The 20913-nt window shown below is 40.6% G+C and overlaps 1 protein-coding gene across 1 annotated transcript in view; it reads left to right on the top strand.

Annotated features, from left to right (window-relative positions):
- The window catches only part of LOC127600232 (zinc finger protein 236-like), a 36478-nt gene extending 16294 nt beyond the window's left edge, over window positions 1–20184 (top strand). Inside the window, exons 16-32 of the mRNA XM_052064586.1 lie at window positions 1189–1331; window positions 1873–1976; window positions 2992–3143; window positions 3500–3676; window positions 4297–4600; window positions 5173–5276; window positions 8399–8833; window positions 10801–10940; window positions 11721–11949; window positions 12015–12200; window positions 12721–12873; window positions 13274–13431; window positions 13555–13686; window positions 13889–14083; window positions 14623–14752; window positions 18118–18291; window positions 19288–20184. Coding sequence (XP_051920546.1) covers window positions 1189–1331; window positions 1873–1976; window positions 2992–3143; window positions 3500–3676; window positions 4297–4600; window positions 5173–5276; window positions 8399–8833; window positions 10801–10940; window positions 11721–11949; window positions 12015–12200; window positions 12721–12873; window positions 13274–13431; window positions 13555–13686; window positions 13889–14083; window positions 14623–14752; window positions 18118–18291; window positions 19288–19409 — 3038 coding nt within the window. The 3' untranslated portion in view covers window positions 19410–20184. The remainder of the gene's footprint in view (window positions 1–1188; window positions 1332–1872; window positions 1977–2991; window positions 3144–3499; window positions 3677–4296; window positions 4601–5172; window positions 5277–8398; window positions 8834–10800; window positions 10941–11720; window positions 11950–12014; window positions 12201–12720; window positions 12874–13273; window positions 13432–13554; window positions 13687–13888; window positions 14084–14622; window positions 14753–18117; window positions 18292–19287) is intronic.
- The last annotated feature ends 729 nt before the right edge of the window (window positions 20185–20913 follow it).

Here is a 20913-nt window from a genome sequence, read left to right as displayed (position 1 = left end):
TCAATTTGGACAAGAGTTGTTTTCGCCTGGTAACTCTCCCATGGATGCCATTTTTCATCAGTGTCTTATGGCAGAGTCATGGACACTGAGGTCAGCGAGGTCTGGAGTTCCTTGGATGTTGTTCTAGGTTCTTTTGCAACCTCTTGGATGAGTCGTTGCACTCTTGGAGTAATTTTAGTTGTTCGACCACTCTTGGTAATGTCTGCCACATTTCCCAGCTTTATCCATTTGTGGATAATTGCTCTGACAGTGGTTTGCTTAAGCCCCAGTCTCTTGGAAATTGCGTTGTAACCGTTTCCAGACGGAGAAATTTTGATAATTTCTTTTCTAATTTCTTCTTGAATTTCTTGGAATTGTGGCATGATGCTTTTGTTTCTTGAGACTTTGCAGCCTACTTCACTTTGTCTGACAAATTCCATTTACGTGATTTCTTGATTCAACAAATGTGGTGCAAGGATGTTGCCTGTGAACTTGAATTCAGCTTTCACAAAACTGTCATTAGTCACAGCTACTTTGTCATTTAAAAAGGGGAGTACGGTAATTACTTTTTCACATAGGGACAGGTAGTTTTTTTTTTAAATATTGGCATTTAAAAATTGCACTGTGTATTTTTTGGGGTAGTCACTGTGATATTAAAATTGGTTTAATGAACTGAAACTTTTGTCTGTGATAAATATGCAAAGAACACAGAAATTAGGAAGGGATAAATAGTATTTCACAGCATTGTATATACGTTCATTTTCAGTCCAAGGTTCTCCATTTTGTTTTTTTAGAATGTAAGACTGTTATTTACATTGACAGCAAAAATATGAGTATCAACATTTTGTTGTTCAATTTGGCATTTATTTCAACCCCCAAAGTGTATTTTAACTCTGTCGCAATTTAATGGAGGTCATCATTGGAGTTATATGACGGAGTTGATTTACTTAGTGTTAAGCCAACTCTGCACAGAGCTAATCAAAGTAAGCTCCACTAACTTGATTAGAACTGTTCTGCCTCCAAGACTTGGAAGTGCTAAGTGTTACAGTTAAATGTACCTGTTCATTTTTTTTATTTACAAATGTTATGCTCATGTATTATTGTTAAACAATCAAAGTGGACATTGTGACTGAAAGCGGTCGTGTGTCATATGTATTCCTGAGTTCCCACTCTACGTATATTGAATTTTATTCTATGTGGTCTCCCCAGGCTTTACCATGTCAGAATCAAGTTACACTCAAAGCCAATTCTCCACTGTCCAGCAGCTACAGGATTCCAGTACACTGGAGTCTCAGGCCCTGTCATCCAGCTTTCCTCCCCCGACTTTGCTTCATGTTTCCAATGCTGAAGTGGTGAGTCTCAGCCTCTGGTCTCCATTAAACGCTGTCACTTACAGTGGTTCATGCATTGCATTTTATACAAATTAAAACACATGCCGCATACAGAACAGTCCTAAGATAAAATGAAGTCGCTGATGAAGATGATCATTTGCTTGATTAATAGCCTCTTTTAATCAGGATTGGACAGAAGGCTGGCCGTTTGTTTCAATGACAATAATGAATCACTACATAACTTAAAAGTTTATAAAGATAAAACTCAGAATGTCCAGTTACTTTCAGGAAATTAAACAAATTACATCTTTTGTTGTGACAGTATCTTGAGTTTAGTTGTCAAGCTATTTTCAACACGTTACATAACAGACCCATGTGGAGACTGACGAATGGAATTGATTTGCCAAAAAATATGAAATTATCACATTTTGGACAGGCGGTTTCCATACAGTGACAATGTGCACCATTATCTATTGATTTTTAATTAATCATCAAGGAAGTATGTTACACATGCGAGTCTCTATGGAGTTGTGTGAATTTGTGTTTGGTCTTTTCAATTTAGACAAATGGGCTTCTCCAGCAGAACAGTCAGGGAGAACTACAACTGGACAATGAGCCACATGACTACCAGGAGGACTGTGAAGACAACAGCAAGAGAGCGTACAGGTTTAATTCAGAGCTGGGCCATTTTTTTTAATTCAACTTTTTATTGATTGATTTTTTTTAGGCAGAAAGAAGAAAACAAAACATGGTCGTACCATTTTTTTCAGATCAGAATCAGATTTATTGGCCATGTAGGCAAGAAAGACTTTACTTCCCAGTTATAACCTGTTCAGAGGAACATAAACAAGATTAGCATGGGGGTGACAGAATGACAACGAAAACAGATAGATAGTTTTGAATAATTTTCTATGTTCAGCATAGTTTTGCATCAAATACAATGCCAAAGAATTTATTTTCATTTACTCTTTCTATTTCAATAGTCGATGATTATAAGAATAAATGAGAATAAGAATAAGAAAACGTTTACTCGTCTCCCAATGGGGAAATTCCTAATTTACAGCAGCAAATTATTTTCACTTGGTGTTTAACTGTTGTGGTGCTCAAAAATATAAACGTAGTTTTATTTAAGTTCAAAGACTACATTTGTGTTAAACCAATTCCTTAGTCTATTTAATTGTTTTTACACAATAGCCAGAGGTTAGACCAGGCAACTGGTCAGACTGCAACAAAGACATACAAGAGCAGTAAAACAATAATCTCAGTGCCACAAAGGAAGTTAATACATCGGTTACCTAATGACCAAAATCAATGAATTGGTGATATGCTACAATTGGGCTACTAATTAATCAGTCTGGCCCTAGTTTATTATATCCAATTCTTTTCAGCATTCTCAGAACATTTGCTTTTGAAACATGTACACAGCTGATCAGCTTTATTGGTATATATTTTAAATTCTCTGTCCCGGAAGGTGGTTCCACATCTCCATATTTTTCACACACCATTTTTAAGTAAACATGCCTGACTGTTCAACATACACCACTATACTACAGTTTTTCATACAATTGTATTCCTTTTCTTTTAAATACTAAACCGCATACAGATGTATATGGAGATGTTTGGTTTTGTGAATGTTTTTTAGCTGATGGCACTACAAGGATTTTTTTCCTCAACTCTTTAGGTGCACGTGGTGTAACAAAGGCTTTAAAAAGTCAAGTCATCTTAAACAGCATTTGCGCTCCCATACTGGGGAGAAGCCTTTCAGATGTCACCTCTGTGGACGAGCTTTTGTATCAGCTGGGGTGTTGAAATCCCATCTGAACACACACACAGGTATGTTTCTAAAGAGTGTTGACAAATGTTGAGAAATTCTACATTTATTTAAATTGATGTATTTTAATGTTTTATTTCCATTTTAGTCCGGCTGGCCAAATATCCCTTTTCCCCCCTTACTCTACAACGCCTTACGTTTGATTTGAAATTTTCCGTTTAGCACTGTTAGACCGTTGCGTCCAAAAATAATCCATTAAATGCAATTTCTCTTCAAGACATTTCACTGCATTTCGGGAGACAAAATCTTGTCTTTTTAAAATGTGTTACAGTATGTTATAAGTCAAAGTTCTTGGTGTCAAAGGGAATGTAGACACATTTCAACACATCCTTTTCATGCCATTCATTCCCAATGACAGGAGTGAAGCCCTTCAAGTGTAACGTTTGTGATGCCTCCTTCACAACTAATGGCAGCCTGAACCGCCACATGATTATCCATGTAAAGTCATTCAAATGCTCCACATGTGATGAGAGCTTCAGGACAAGCCTGCTTTGTAAAAAGCACATGAGAAAGGAGCATGCGATAGAAGATCAAAGTAAGTAACATGGGCCCACAACACTGTCACTTCAAGTTACAGAAAAAGGAGAAACTATGCTTCATTCGGTATGCAATAGTTGATTGAAATCAAGTGCAAAAGTATCTGTTCAAACTGATGCCTTTCCTGCAGACGTTGTGAGTTTGATTTCGAGCTACTTCCCCAATAACAATCTACTGTTGTTCAAAATCTCAATTTTTAAAAAAGTATTAAAAATGGGTGGGTTGCATCAGGAAGGGCTTAGGGCATAGAAGCTTCTGCACAACTGCTGCCAGTGACTCGCTGTGGCGACTCCCAATCGGACAAGCCGATAAGTTGTAACTAGTTGATTGAATTAAAGTATTGTATCGATTCATGTTAAATATTCATGCTGAGAGTTTGGTTACCTGACTTGGCTAAATGACGGAGGCAAGCTATTTTTGCACCACTGCAATCAATGACTCCAATAATAAACATACTGTCACATATAAACCTTTCTGAAATGTCACTCAAAATTTAGCAGATCTGAAGTCAATATAATATATTTTTTAGATATTGTCAGTATACAGTAAATAATGTGCGCAGTGTATGTGTAAATTTGTTTGTGTTGGAACTTTGAACTTTGTCTTCTTTTGCATCAGTTATTGGTTTGGAAGGTCGAGATGTGGAAGAGGATGAAGATGAAGAAGATGAAGGGGATCAAAAAACATCGAAGAGACGGGGAATGGAAATCATCACTTTCACAGAGGAACAGGCAGCAGAGCTAGCAAAGGATCCCGGTGAGGAGGCATCCGTGTCAGAGCGAATCCTATCCCAGTCTGCAGCCGAGAGGGATCGCATCAGTGAGATCAAGGACAAGGCGGTGGTACTGGAGACAGAACCCAAGTTTGCAAATTGCTGCACTTTCTGCCCCAAGAGCTTCAAGAAGCCCAGTGACCTTGTAAGGTAATGAGCCCCATTATAATACCGCTGTACTAATTCTTATATCAACATGTGTCACTGGGGCCCACAATAAAACTGCAGCATAATGAACAAAGCGTGAATAGAATGATATAAATTGAAATGTCAGCGACGGGCTTGCTGCCAGTTCAGGATGTACTCCGGTCTAGGATAGGCTTCAGAACGCACGCAACCCGTGCGCGAATAAGTGATTCAGAGGATGGATGGGTGGATGCATTTGGCGGGTGGATGGGTTTAGATAAATAAATAGGCAGGTAGGCAGATAATGTGCCATTGGGCATATTAAAGTCAGTCATTAATAGAAGGTTGCAAACTTAGAAATCTAATTTAAGATTGGTTTGCAAAGCTTGTACGAACTTTAATGCATGCTAAAAAGAAAAGGCTGGTGATTATGCCACCAAACTACACATATTTTTTAGCATATTTATTGGCTTCGCTTCTTTTTGTTTTGTCCCCCCCCCACCCCCATGTCTAAATTTTCGCCACTGTTGATTTTTAACTGTAGAGAGAACCCAGAAGCACAACTCAACTCTCAAACTTCTACCTATATTGTCTAGGCATATTCGAATTCACACAGGAGAAAGACCGTACAAGTGTGATGAATGTGGGAAGAGTTTTACAGTGAAATCTACTCTGGATTGTCATGTGAAGACACACACAGGTCGGTCTCATTTTTTTTATGTTGCTGACTAAATTCTTTGTATATATTTTTTGGGGTGGAGTCACTGTGTAGGTTAACACGACTGCATACATCTGGGGTCTTCAGTCCTCTTACTTGAGGGCTACTACCCTGCTCACATACAGCCAGTTAGTGATTTGTTTGGCAATTGTGTTAGTCAGATCCAGTATACGTTGGGTTCGGCGTCAAGTCTTGTGAATTGATTGGAGACAGGACTATTCTCCCAGAACTGATCGCAATTTAAATTTCCTGTTCTCCGCTGCTATACCTCGTCCGCCGACCAGAAGAGACCAATGAAGGGGAAGTGCGTGCACAGGTGCACCCGACACAATCACAAGTGTGGCTTAACTGATGAGTTGCCACAGTGCAACGCTTGTAAGATTATATTGTGCAGAGGAGGTAGCATGACGTGTCTACGTCAACAGAATGCTGTGTCTAACGAGCTTGGTGCTCCCTCCTCCTTTGAGCCAAAGCCTGCAACGCGCTGAACTTTCATAATTTGGTGGGTTAACCAACATGCGTCTATTACCAAAATTTACGCATCTGACAACCAAACGGAGGGCCAACTCAAATGCAAATAACCAGCTAACATTAGCGTATGTACAATATTTTATGTACATGGGCCTGTCCACAACATGCAAACACAAGCTGTACCTGCTGCTCATGTGAACTGCATTACCAAATAGCTCTGCTTCTGTCTACACCTCGTGTTAGCTAAGGGGTCAGCAACACGCGGCTTCAGAGCTGCATGCGGCTCTTTGGCCACATCTAGTGGTTCCCTGGAGCTTTATAAAAAATATTTGAAAATGGAAAAAGATTTTGATAGTAGGCTAATACAGTATAGCTCAAATAGATATTACTACATGTTGCAGCTATGAAAAAGGAGAGCTGTGGTGTTGGTTTTTTAAAACATACACTTTATTTATGCTTTTAACAGTTTCGACAAAGACAGACACGTCTGCTTTGGACTCAGTGCCTTCTCTCTTCTCGTTCGACTTGAGAGGTGTTCAAAGACAGCCTCAGAAAAACGGAAATTAATGATTACTGACACCAAAAAAAAAAACAAAATAATGCAACAAAACAAAAAATCAAGCGAGGAAATTACAAAATAAATTCTATGGGCATATTTGTGAATACACAACAAAGGAATGTATAACATAAACAATTCCGCGACAGTCCAGTCTCCTACATACATACAGCATGTGTTTCCTTCATTGTAAGTTTTATAGAAGGCTTTTATTTTTTGTTTTTTTATATATATATATGGCGGCCCGGTAGTCCAGTGGTTAGCACGTCGGCTTCACAGTGCAGAGGTACCGGGTTCGATTCCAGCTCCGGCCTCCCTGTGTGGAGTTTGCATGTTCTCCCCGGGCCTGCGTGGGTTTTCTCCGGGTGCTCCGGTTTCCTCCCACATTCCAAAAACATGCGTGGCAGGCTGATTGAACACTCTAAATTGTCCCGAGGTGTGAGTGTGAGCGCGGATGGTTGTTCGTCTCTGTGTGCCCTGTGACTATAGTAACCGATTCAGGGTGTCCCCCGCCTACTGCCCGGAGACGGCTGGGATAGGCTCCAGCACCCACCGCGACCCTCGTGAGGATCAAGCGGTACGGAAAATGAATGAATGAATGAATGAATATATATATATATATGGGGTGTGATTACATTCAAGGATTCAATGATTCTATAATACTGTACACTGTATAGCAAATCAATTTGGCTCATCAAATCTGATTGTTTTATTGCAGTGGTTGGCAACACGTGGCTCTCGAACCACATGCGGCTCTTTGGCGGCCCCCCCTCAGTGGCTCCTTAGAGCTTTTTCAAAAATGTTTGAAAATGGAAAAAGATTGGAGGGAAATATAGTATTTTTTTTAATATGGTTTCTGTCAGAGGACAAAAATGACACAAACATTATTACCGTTTTCCGATGCTGTAAAAATGTGTCGAATAAATATTAAATGTCAACATTTCGTCAAAGAATATTTGCGTCATAGCCTGCGACACACGTTTCTATGAGCAGGGTAGGATGTCAGTCAGGGGGCTGTTATAAAAAAAAACAACAACAACAAACAAGTCAAGTCAAGTCAACAGTATTTATAGAGCACTTTCAAACAGCCATCGCTGCATACAAAGTGCTGTACATGGAGCGATTTAACATATACAATAAACAGTAAGACGAATCAGTAATAAGTAATAAGCACCAAGCAGCAAAATCAAGAGCAAATCTAAGTCATGCTGAGTCAAACGCCAAAGAATACAAGTGAGTTTTGAGGAGGGCTTTAAAGATGGGCAGCGAGGAGGCTTGCCGAATGTTCAGTGGGAGGTCATTCCAGAGAGATGGACCAGCAACAGAAAAGGCTCGATCCCCTCTGAGCCTCAGTTTAGTTCTTGGTACGTCTAGCAAAGACTGGTCCACAGACCTGAGGCGCCGGGCAGGGGTGTAGGGGCGTATGAGCTCAGAGAGGTAAGGTGGCGCGAGATTATTCAGAGATTTGAAAACAAAGAGGAGGATCTTAAAAATAATTCTAAAATGAATGGGGAGCCAGTGAAGGGATGCCAAACAAACAAACAAACAAAACCCAATTCACAGAGGGTACTTGCTAAGAATGGGAATCAGGGCAGCCAAGAGAAGCATTTTTAAACGGTACACATGAGCTACGATAGTTAGCAATCTTCTAAAGTGTGTCTCGTGCCTCGTTTATCTTACTGGCCCTTATGGCTGTTGCTCATTACGGCATGCATGTCTAAGTGAGTGCGTAATGGGTCGATCGCGGGAGGTTGGTTGTTCGAAAAGTAGATCTTCCATCAAAAAAGTTTGGGCACTCCTCCCCTACAGGATGAACAGCAGGAGGAAAAAATAATGAATGCTCGTTGTGTATTTGTAGCCAACTTAGTCATGTTGATAGCAGGCTAATATAGCTCATATTTGTACATACAGCATGTGTTGCCTCCTTTCTGACACATTTGTTTTTCCTTTTTTTTGGTCCAATATGGCTCTTTAAACATTTTGGGTTGCCGACTCCTGTTCGATTGGAATGGGTTTTTGTTATACCCTGGGTTCATTTCTTCACATTCACTTCCTCCATGTCTTCTAATTTTTGCAGGTCAGAAACTGGTCAACTGCCACATGTGCAACACTTCTTTCTCTACAAAGGGTAGCTTAAAGGTGCACATGCGGCTCCACACTGGCTCCAAGCCTTTCAAATGCCCCTTCTGTGACCTTCGCTTTCGAACTTCTGGGCATCGCAAAACACACATCCAGTGCCACTTCAGGGCTAATGGAGCAAACCGCAAGTCCAAGCGTCCTTCCTTGTCTTCTGCTCAAACCAGTCATAGTGAAGCTATGGGCCATGCTGGTGCCTCAGGACAAGGCCAGCATACAACAGCATCAGAGGCGCTTCAGACCGTGGGGCTGCTACAAACCTCCAACACTGACAACATCTACCTCCCAGCAAACCAAGTGCTGACTGGGCAGTTTGACCAGAATCTTTTACAGTCAGGCCTGGTGGGACAGGCAATTCTGCCAGCCTCAATGTCAGGTATCGGTCTGCTTTCACACCCCATGAACCTATAACTTTGTTCGTTTGTTAGAGTCTAGTAATACAGGCATAAAGAGTATTTGATTGTGATACTCATATTGTTTTAACCGTTTGTTTTTTGGTTACTGTGAGTTCAGTGTGACCTAAGTTGCATTTCAAACTTGAAAAGGTGGAGTCCTACGTTTCCACACTACTTCTTTAAGCCACCGGCAATTTTGTGTCATAGACAAGACGTGGTAGCAAGATATTCGTTTTTCCTTTTCAAAATAAAGTGCCCAGGAGATGCACATGTTTTTTTTTTGTTTCATCCTTCTGGTGATAACAACTTAGGTATTTCAAGATGATGTCTTGTTTGTGGAACTGACTTTATATAAGTACCATTAATTTGAGACACTTGACCATCATCTGGCACGATATTTGCTGAATAGCTGCAAGCAAAATGTTGGAGTCGGTTGAAGATGTTCAGAAATGTGGTTGAGAGGGTAGATGAGGACACTTTATCCAATTTTGCCGGTGCATCCTCAGTCCTTCATCCACTAGCTGGGCACCCTTCCGCCATCGTCCCTTCATCCTTATTCGTAAAATAAATTAAATGGGCATCTGTCGGTACTTGACACAGTTAGGGATGATTATGAGGAAGGACGAAAACCCACTTGTCCTTATTTAGGCCATCCTTTAAAAAAAAAAAAAAAACTTCTCGTCCTCCGTCTCCAAAATGGGAATCCATCCAGGACGGACAGAAGGACCGTTCCGCCTCAGGGACGTAATACCGTCTTTTGGTGTTATCATCACAAACTCACCTCTGTTACCTTTCTTCTCCAGCAGTCAGCATTGTTATTGTTTTTTGGGAGGAACCAATATCCTCTAAAACAGGGATAGGCAACACATATTGGAATGGCCACAATTTTTCATCAGTGCTACTGGGGGAGACACATATGCCCACCCCAAAAATTGCCATTCAAGGATGGTACAAACCTGCATAGCAAGAAACGAACATTGAAGTTCACGTCACATATGTCCGCCATTTGCAATAGTATAAGGTTAATATTTTCTCTACTATATATTCATTCATTCATTATTTTTCATCTACATTTAATAATTTTTAAAAACGCTAAAAAAATAGCGTATTGTAGCTGGACAAAATTATTCAACTAGACTGCACAATGATACATACACGGCATATATAAAGCATTAATACTGGAAGAATGAGGCCTTAAAGCGTACATCTGACGGCCCATTTCGAAGTACTGTTAGGGAAATATATTAATCTTCTCAAGTTTGATAAGTATTTGGTGTGCATATCTTTTTGTCGAGTATTGTCTTCGCCAAACACACGCCTGCAATTCCCCCAGGTTAATTTTAATTCAAGGCACCCTGTTCATGATTTTTTTTTAACCACTGCATCCCACATCCATTCAAATGGAATACTACTTGTACTTTTGCTAAAAAAGTAAAATAAAATGAAAAAACAAACCCCGCGTTAGATGTTAAAAACATTTAACATCCACTTTTATTGTGATGGTAAATGAAGTGCACATTTAAAGTGCTTTACCTACACCAGGGGTGCGCGCACTTATTCAGCATGTGATCTATTTGTACAATGATCAAATCCAAGTGATCTACCTACTTTATGTATTTATTTATTTCAATTTTTTTTTCAAAACTAAAGTTTCAAAATTTTGAAACTTTATACGTACAAATATATCTTGGCATACCTTGCATAAGTGGATGAACCCATATTGTCGTCCTTGTCCAGCCATTATGCGGTCAAGCTGAGCATTTAGTCACTGGACGAACATCAGCCATCACTATGTCTGTGTTACAACTGATGTCCTGCAAACCCAACAAACAAACCCCAAAAATGGAATAGATGGGTGATCAGGTTTTCTGATTTTGTGTGGGTGTGTGTGTGTGTGTGTGTGTGTGTGTGCGCGCGCGTGTGTGTGTGTGTGTTTTCATGATGGCAGGAGATGTGAATGTGTCCCTATCAGATGGGCTGACCACACTCGAAGGGATTCATCTCCAGTTGACTCCTGCCAACTTGGTCTGCCCGAATGTCCAGATCTCTGGCATCGACACAAGCAACTTAAACAACATCACTCTGCAGGTTAGGCACGTCTCTTTGTCAACCTTGTTTTTTTGTTTAGTTTGTTTCTTGCGGCTGTGGCTTTCCTCACAACTCTAAACTAGTCACGCCTCAAACATGAGTGCAAAGTGATCGATTTATATATAAATCATTGGAAACTTGAGACATGACTAAGAATCACTGTGGACTAAATTTCCTCTGCTTGTATTAATATACCGTATAACAAATTAAAGGCTGGTAGATTATTAGACGATAGCATTGGATGCATCTTCACAATCTCCGAAACAAGACTTAGCTTTGACACTGTCGAGGATGAATGAATTTAAAAATATGTTCTAGCTTGGGTTGAATCTACTGCACTGCATCATTGAAAAATGTCTTTCTGCAATTTTACAATGCTGCAAACGACAAAAATACAATGGTACAGGAATTAAGTTTGTCTCTTAGTCATTAAAAGCTGAGCTGAGTTTGTTTATCTTTGAAGGCAACATTGTTTTTCTATGAGGGACTTGTATCTGATCTCACTAGATTAAAATGTCTAATTGAAGCTGTACACTCAGTCACCACATCCAAAAATCGAATGAATCCTTCCCATTTAGGCCATGCTTATACAACCTCAAGCATGCCATCTTCAATTATATAGTTTAATTTAATTCTAATTATTGGCGTTAGGCCACACATTGAGCCTTATACAATGTGATCATGCATACCTCGTTAAAATGTAATAATAATCAATGTCAAAGAAATTCTAAGTCTTCAAGAGTTCCCAAAGTTATTCAACGCCATGTTTTTTTCGTGCAGATCGACCATGCCCTTCTCCAACAGACTCTACAGCAGGGTGGCCTTCTCTCACAGCCTCTTAGTGTCGACACTGGTCTTGTCCTCCACTCTGGCAGTCATCTTATGTCTACTGATGCAGCTGTGTCAGCCAATGTTGTCCTCCAACCCCTGACCAGCCTGGGCCTGCAGCCATCCACCATCACACCTGCCCAAGTCACAATGGCTGGCCTCACTGAGCAGGACACTGCAGGTAGGTGGAAAGTGTTCACAATAGATTTTAAGATGAACAATCAATGGTAAAATTTAATCATCTAGGTTCTCAGGACTTGAGCCATGTCATGGGCAGCACTGGGCTGGTGAGTGGGGGCGCAGGCAGTCAAGAGATTACACTCACGATCAACAATTCCAGCCTCACACATGCTCTAGCACAAGTGCAAGCAACACCTTCGGCTTCCAACACCTCATCAGGAAACCCTCAAGAGATCACTCTCACCATATCAGGTATTAATTATGTAGGAACATGGCCTTTGTATACTCGATTTTGTTTTTTTTTAGGAATTCAGTCAATAGTAGAGAGGAAGAAACATTCTGTCAAGGTTGATTACCATTCTTCTTGTAAGTATCACTTTGTTAAAGTAAAATACGAAGAAGAATCATTTGAGAAGTATATTAATGATCTGTTTGGGGTGTGGGGGGATATTACATTTACAAAACCCCAAATTATATTTATGTTAGGATACATGCCGCTACAGCAAGGAACATCGGTACTGTAATGAATTAAATGGCTTAATCAAAAGTATCAATCCGACTCATATTGTGTCTGGTGCTGTATTTTTCAAAGACTTTTTCACAAGAGAAAACTTGTTCTAAAATGTGTTCAAAGCAAAATGACTAAGGGCATTGTCGGATAACTGCTCAATACACCGTTCCTTCCACTCTATTTCGCACACAGCAGTTCCAAAAGCAATACTGTTATATACCACTTAACCTCTAATGACACATTGATTCCATATACCCGCAGGTCAGGATTTACTCCCCCAGCACAGCACCAATGCAGAGATGAACAGTGGCCTCAGACTGGCATCACCACTCACAGGGCAGCCCACCAACGCCACCTTGACTATCACCAATGACCACCTTCTACCTCAGAACCCCGCCAACGCTGGAATGACTGGTAGGACTTTGCATGTGAAGAATATGCCTGTTTATGTTTCAAATAAATATCAGTTAAATCGAATTTGTCGTCTGGATAATGATGAAAATCAAAGTGCCTTGTTCTCCTCATGACCTTACCCTTCTTAGTTTAAGTGTAAAAGAAGTATATCAAATATCTCTGGCCAAAATGAATTCATTTTTATTTATTGTATAATTTTATAAAAAATTGCAAAATATATGCGTCTGTTACGATACTATTACTTTTCCTGGGGTAAATCATTAGACAGATTGAATATCATCCATTTCTGTTTCATTACAAAAATCGCGATTTAAGAAAACAGTAAAGGTTGCCATAAGACCGTCCACTTTAGCAGGAACACGATGTTGAAAGTCTTAAACATACACCATTTTTCGTACAGTCACCAGTCTTCCCTCTAGCACCTCGCTATCACACAGCACTTCATCTCAAAGCCTAGTCTTGTCACCAGGAGGTGTGGCCAATGATGGTAGCGTTACACTGACCCTATCAGATGCCCAGGGTATGTTGGATGGCGTTACTGTAAACCTCAATACACAGGTAAGAGGCATTTCACAAGAACATTTTGTTAATTGTTATCGCGCTGCTACAACTCCCTTTTTATTCACCCCAGGTTTCAGATTCTTTTGCATTCTAAATTGTTATTCTTATTTTCATCCTTAGGGTCAGGCATTCCCTGCAGTGCTCAATGACTCCAGTCTACAATCTGGGCAACAAGCTATTGCAGGCCAGCCAGTCATACTGGTCAGCCATCATTCCCAATCTGTGATGGGAACCTCTGACAGTGGATATAACGTACGTACATAAATCGGAAGTAGGAGTTGGATTAGTTCATGGGCGGCTGTGGTTCATTTGAACTAATACTGTCCACTTTAGTATTTAAATACACAAAGATGCATTCACTGTACATTGTGGTTGTCTATGATTATGCATTTCTTTTTTTCCATGATGCATTAATAAATTAGCTGACACCGTTTTTGGGGGTTTTATGTTCCAGATTGGAAATGATAGCTGTAAGGGTAGGAAGAGTCACCCCACGGAGGCTGAGAATCAGCACAAATGTTTCTACTGTAATTTTCTATGCCCAAATGCCAACTCTCTACGCCGTCACTGTCGACATGCTCATAGTAAAGACCGATGCCACGTCTGCAGCATCTGCAACAAAGCCTTTAAGCGAGCAATGCATCTTAAGGTAAGTGGATATAACAGAGCAGAAGCGCTGACTCGTCACCCACCGTTAGTGGGTTCCTGCGGATCCTAAAAAACAAAGGAGAGTTTTGTCTCAGGAGATAAGGAAGCAAATTATGAACAAGCATCATCCAAGCATCTTGATGATGCTCCTGTGACGACAGTCGCAGTTATCCAGAAATTTAAGATCCACACCACAGTAGCTAATGTCCGGGACAACTTTATGTTGTTGATCTACTTCTTCCTTTCATAACTTTGCTGCTGTGAATTGGGAATTTCTCCATTGCCAGACTAATAAAGGTTTACTTATCTTTAGAAACAGATACAGTACATGCCAATATGCAACACTTTATTTCTAGAAATATCTGCAAGTGTTTCAAATGCTCATTATTTATACAGCATTCGTTGAAAAGCTCAATGTCACGTCTCTGATAAGCTATTTTTAGAACAGTCCTTATGTGGTCATTGGGGCCTACCGTTTTGGTGACCCCTGCTAGAAACTGTTCAATGTCATTCACTTGGCATATGTTGATCTCTTAATAGGAGCATGAACGAGTGCACCAGCCAGGCCCATCGCCGAGCTCCCTCAGACCTAGACTCTTCAGCTGCTCCTCGTGCGGGAAGGCCTTCCCTAAGCGCAGTCAGCTGGACAGACACAACCGCACACACACAGGTGATTTGAAGAAGTGTGTTCATTTTTACTTGTGAAGCAGAGTCCTGCCACTTCCCTCTGTGAAAGCAAGTAGCTAACGGGATTAGCTCAATAAAGCGGCGAGACACAGTTCTTTCAGCTCATTATTATTCGAATAGGTTCATGAGAGTATATTTGGACGCCATCAAACACATTTTTCAATCACTTTTGGTCTGTTTTGGGAGTATGCAATAGCGCCACCATAACACCACTTTTCTTGTCACGAAGGCTGCTAAAATTGCCACCGCAGCCTGTGTCGTTTTATAGGAAGCTGTCATCAGGATGTTGCCAACAACATTAGCATTTGGAATTTGCCGCTGTCCTATTTACATATGAGTAAAACCCATTCCATTCAAATCAATTTCTCGGTGAACTCAACAACTTTAAGATGGTTAAACTCATTAGCGTGTACTCATTTTGGAAACACAGCAACGTGATCTTATGAGAAAACAATGTTTGCAGCCAATGGGCCCACGGGAGAAGTTTGTAGCATGGTGTGCCAGAGGAAACATTTATACTCAATATTTATTGTGGAAACTATATATTTTCTAGTAAATGTGTCGGGCCTTTTACATTAGTTTGAACACTGTATATTGGTGAGGGTCCACCAGTGTACAGTATGTATGCAGCTGGCTAACGGGCATAACATTGTGTGAAGCTCGTTCATCTCTTTGTTGTCAATGTAGAGCAACTTTGGCGTAGCTCTGATGTAAATTTGAGAATGTGTGCAGTTTTGGCTCACCAAGCATGGTGAAGCTTTGAACTCATCAAACAGGTTTGGGAAAGGATATCAATATTCTCAGGTCATTCCCGGCTCGTTCAAAAATGGAAAGCATCTTTCAATGGGGTTTTCAGCAGCTCCACACGCTTTTATGGAAAGCCTCGTTTGAGCATTTATTCGTTATTCCTGAAACCCTTCTTAAGGTCCATGTACTCAGACACTTTTCGTCGTCATTATTAAAACAAATATACCAAATACACGCTCATGCGCATTTATTAGATATCATATCGTCTTTGTCATCTTATTGGACAAGGCCGAGCAACTTAAATGATGGAGGGGCCTACAGTTTTAATTATTGCTACTGGGGGGCCTATAGATGACAAAACAAGACTGGACCACATGTACTGTACATCCATTCATTATCCGCTTGTAAGACAAAATGATGAAAAAAAGAAAAATGATATATATACCGTACATTCTGGGCTACAGACCGCACCTGATTAAGAGCCCCATGCTCAGATTTATGAAGAAAAATCATTTTTTTAATTATATGCAACACACCGTACCATAAACCGCTGGCCAATGAGTAGCCGGGGGATTGCTTCTGCGTCCCTGCCGCCGTGGAGCACCTCCAGGTGAGGCGGCTGACGCGGTCCCCGGCTGAACCCCCGCAGAAAAAAAACGCACAATTTCTTAATGTTAAAATAATCTCCATATATTTATGAATATGATAAAGCCCACAAGGCTTTAAATAGAATAATGCAAATCATATAAATGGGAAAAGATATATGAAATTAATTCTATAGTCAGCCGCTTAAAATTGATCATCGTTGGCTAGCTTTAGGGCCGATGCTGCAGCGGCTCGAAACACAGGTAAAATTTGTTCTCTCGTGGCCGCTTGTTTTCAGTCTGACGGAGGAGTCACTTTTTTTAATAACGGTCCGAGTGAGCGGCAAATCAAATGTCAGAGGGTCTTCGTCCATATTTATTATTTCATCTGGGCTGATGGAATTCTGCGCTATCTTTGTTTGTGTGAATGTGCGGAACAAACCAAGTTTCTCCTCATAATTGGGAGGGAGCTGCTGAAACAACGTCGTGCGTGCCCAAATAGACAGGCTTTTCCGTTTAATGAATCTATAACACCACGACGGCCCACCTTTAAAAGCTTTGGTTGTCTTTTTACACTGGCTCAGTTCTTCTTGCCGGAGCCTCCACCTTCGCACTATCGACTTGTCTATGCCAAGATTACGGGCAGCAGCTTGATTTCCTTCTTTAACTGCCAGAGTGATCGCTTTTAGTTTAAAAGCTGCATCATATGCTTTTTGTCTGGTATTCTCCATGTTGATCAGGGCTAGAAGAAAGACTGAAATAAGAAAGTTGTGATTACCGGTAGTCATACAATTTTACAAGACCCCTGTGTACTACTCATTCATTTTATTGGTCGACTGTTGCCGGGTAACACATTTTTCCCCCCCTATGGCAAAAAGAGCGGAAGTTGTGATTAGTCATACAATCTCATTGGACCTCAGTGAAAGACTCATTCATTTTATTGGTCCATGTTTTCCCCGCGATGGAAAAAAAAATTAAAAATATTATTATTATATAAAAATATTACACGCCGCAGTGTTGAAAGTGTGGGGAAAAAAGGAGCGGCTTGTACTCCGGAATTTACGGTGTGTGTGTGTATATATATATATATATATATATATATATATATATAAATATATATAATATGTGTGTGTGTGTATATATATATCCATCCATCCATTTTCCGAACCGCTTGATCCTCACTAGGGTCGCGGGGGGTGCTGGAGCCTATCCCAGCCGTCTTCGGGCAGTAGGCGGGGGACACCGTGAATCAGTTGCCATCCAATCACAGGGCACACAGAGACGAACAACCATCCACGGCCACACTCACACCTAGGGACAATTTAGAGCGTCCAATCAGCCTGCCATGCATGTTTTTGGAATGTGGGAGGAAACCGGAGCACCCGGAGAAAACCCACGCAGGCCCGGGGAGAACATGCAAACTCCACACAGGGAGGCCGGAGCTGGAATTGAACCTGGTACCTCTGCACTGTGAAGCCGACGTGCTAACCACTGGACTACCGGGCCGCCCTGTGTATATATATATACATACACAACGCTAAAGGGAAATAGAATACAGGTTTATTTATAGCACTTTCACAACCGCTGCAGCTGTAACAAAACGCTTTAGAAAACATTTAAAATACTACATCCAATAAATCACAATATTGATCCATATATAAGGCACATCGGATTATAAAGTGCACTGTCAGAAAATTGAATGCTTTTAGGTACGCCTTATAGTGCTGAAAATATTGTATGTATTTATTTTTTGTGGCAGTGCAGTACACACACACAGAAAAGTCGGCCGGTGTGCTACCAATTCTCCATCTATGTACGTGTACAGAGACGTTAGACCCTAGGATGGACCTTAAAAATGGACATCGTTGTCAAATAAATGCTCAAGCGACCATCCATATACATTGTGAGTTTTGGACATTGGCATTGCACTTTAATGTTTGAAGAAGCACTCAAGTTCTCAGCACAGCATGAACAGACAACCATTACTCAACGGTGTTTGGTATCATTGCCCTTACAGGCGAACGTCCCTTCAAGTGTCCTCAGTGCGACAAGGCCTTCAACCAAAAGAGTTCTTTGCAAGTGCACATGGTCAAACACACCGGAAAGAAGCCCTTCAAGTGTGAGATATGCAGCATCCGATTCACTCAGAAAAGCAACATGAGACACCACATGAAGCGAGCCCACGGCTACGGTGAGATTCTCGACATCATAGCCTGCATGTTGTCAACAACTTGATGTTCCAGTTTCAATGGTGGAGAACGTTCCTTCGAGAGTGATATTCAGTGGTGATCCCAGACACTTCCGATTGAAGTACCATAGTTACAGCATACAAAAGCTCCTTCTTCTTGAAAATATCCGTTACATGCTGCATGGTCCCTCCCCCGCACAGCCTTGGTTTAGGACTGTCCCTTTTTCACCATGATGAATTTAAGCTGGATTTATTGGCAACAGCAGTCAGTGTATGTGATAAACCTACCTGTAGTCGAGTTCTCCGTAGTGCAATTTAGAGTCTGTACTTACCGGTAAGTAGAAACACAGATAATTGGGAGTTAACCCCACCCTCTGCCCCTCCTCAAAAAGACTTTGTTACAAGTACTAATTCAGCTCCTTTTATTTCAGTAAAAGTACAAAAGTACATTTTTAATTGTCCATTATGTACAACGCTTTTTTTTTAAACGGCTCATTGGAAGATGGATCATAAGGGACTAATAGAATAAACATCTGGATAAATATCCTTTTAATTCTTGTTTGTCTATGCTTTTGGTATTATCTTTGTTTCATACTGGCTGCGCAGCGCTCACAAAGTAGTTGACTGTTTGTTTGAGTGTGTGTTGGGGAAAGCACATATCAATTCGTGCCAGACAGAACCCTTTCCAGTTACCATTGGTTCAAGTATCAAGTACATCTTCATTGTCAAATGTACACATACAGCACAGATGAAATTTCCTCCCTCTTAAACAGACAACAGACAACAAAAGGATCCTGGTAATAATCACCACTAGATGGGATAGGAACGCTAACAGGCAAACAACTCAATGGGAAATATAAAGAGAGTTCCAGGCTGTTTGCATTTGGCGCATCGGATTATTGGAGAAAATGTGTGATGTGTTCTCAATTACTCTGGACATAAATAACAACGCTTATGGTGTTTTGAAGTCACACCTTTTACCTCTTTTCATCATCACAGGTCAAATTCAGGATGTGACCCTGCGGCAAGAAGAACCAACCACTCAGGTCACCGTAACTCCTGAACTTGACCTGGAAGTGGTCCCTGAGTCATCCGGAGATTGGCAGACCGTTTTCACCTGAGCCACCCCTCATCACGGAAATCCCGAGCAGGTTACCGTATATACTGTGCATTGTTGAGTTTGACAACAAATAAGCAAACCTTTGCAAAACATCTTGCCTTTTACATGATTTCTTTGAGAAAAAAGAAACAGTACCTGACAATCTGTAGACATTCTTTTCTGTCAATGCTTTACTCCATGTGAAGCTTTGAGCAACGTGAATCCCCCACCACAAATCAAAGCAAATGCGGAACAAGATCTCAGAGGATTGCATAATACGGCATTAGAATTCAATAAAATGTGTGAAGTATTTCACGGCTAAAATGATAACCAGTATTTCAGTGAGGTTCCCCGTGAAGGGTTCATTAATGGACTCAGAGAGGGTCAAGAGAGAAGGAAAGGGCATCTTGAAAAAACAACAAAAAAAAAATAAAACCGCCTCACAGAGAATGAAGCTGATTCGTACTCGCCTGCTCGCTCGGACGAATGCAGCCAACGGTTCTGCTCACGTGGCTTACAAAGCTGCTTTGCAACGCCCCCCCCCCCCCCCACTCCCAACTCTTTATTACGTACCATAATCATATCTATATGATAATAATACATGTTTATATTGTACATGTTTTTTTAATTTTATCATAGCTTCTTTTGTAAATAGTGTAACATGTTTGTTTATAGTTGAATTTGCGCAGAAAGGTCATCATTTCAGCCTTTTACTGTGTTGTAAAGCCGATGTATTTTTTTCAGTTGTTTTCTATTATATGAAGATGAACATTAAAGTAATGTAATACAATCTGAAACATCTCAAGTTTTCATTAATTTTCAATGCTATAAATTTATTTCCCTTAAAAAAAAAAAACATTTGAAGACACCTGACAGTCACTGAACAGACAGTTTGTTGCACCAGTTCTTTGATCACTTCTGTGTTTGTCACTAACTATTATGCTTTCAACTACGAATGATTTATAATATCATCAATTTGATTTTTTTTTAATTGGAGTTTCAGTCATGTTTCTCTTATCGCACTGAGCAGTGCGACCTTTTCCTTAAGTTCCAAATGTGGTTGTATGTTTATTTTTTATTTTTTTACACCCCTCTGCCTTCACATGTATGGTGGCGCGATTAAAAACAAAACAAAAAAAAAAAAACAACAAAGAAAAAGTCTACATAGCATTTGGAAATTATTCACAGCAGTTGACCTGTTTTCACATTTTATGTAACACCTCATTCCTCAAAATTCAACACACAGCACCATGATAACAACATGAAAATATAATGATTCCACAAGCTTGACTCACCTACCGTTGGGCGGTTTTACTCATTATTCTTTGCAGCACCTCTGAAAATTCATCAATTGGTTGGTTGGCTGGGAAACGATGAGTTCTCCAGAGTGGCCGAGTGACTCGACATTCACACAGTTGTCGTGATTAGCTGTCACCTCAGTCTGACTTGTTTCCCAGTTTCATATTCACAGCATGATGACAGCAACCACCGTACGGGCCTTCTCTGTAACGAAGGTATTCTGCCCT

This window comes from Hippocampus zosterae, chromosome 5, assembly GCF_025434085.1.
Source record: "Hippocampus zosterae strain Florida chromosome 5, ASM2543408v3, whole genome shotgun sequence".
Taxonomy (NCBI): domain Eukaryota; kingdom Metazoa; phylum Chordata; class Actinopteri; order Syngnathiformes; family Syngnathidae; genus Hippocampus; species Hippocampus zosterae.
Note: the sequence above shows the minus strand (reverse complement) of the source record. Positions and strands in the feature narration are given on the sequence as shown.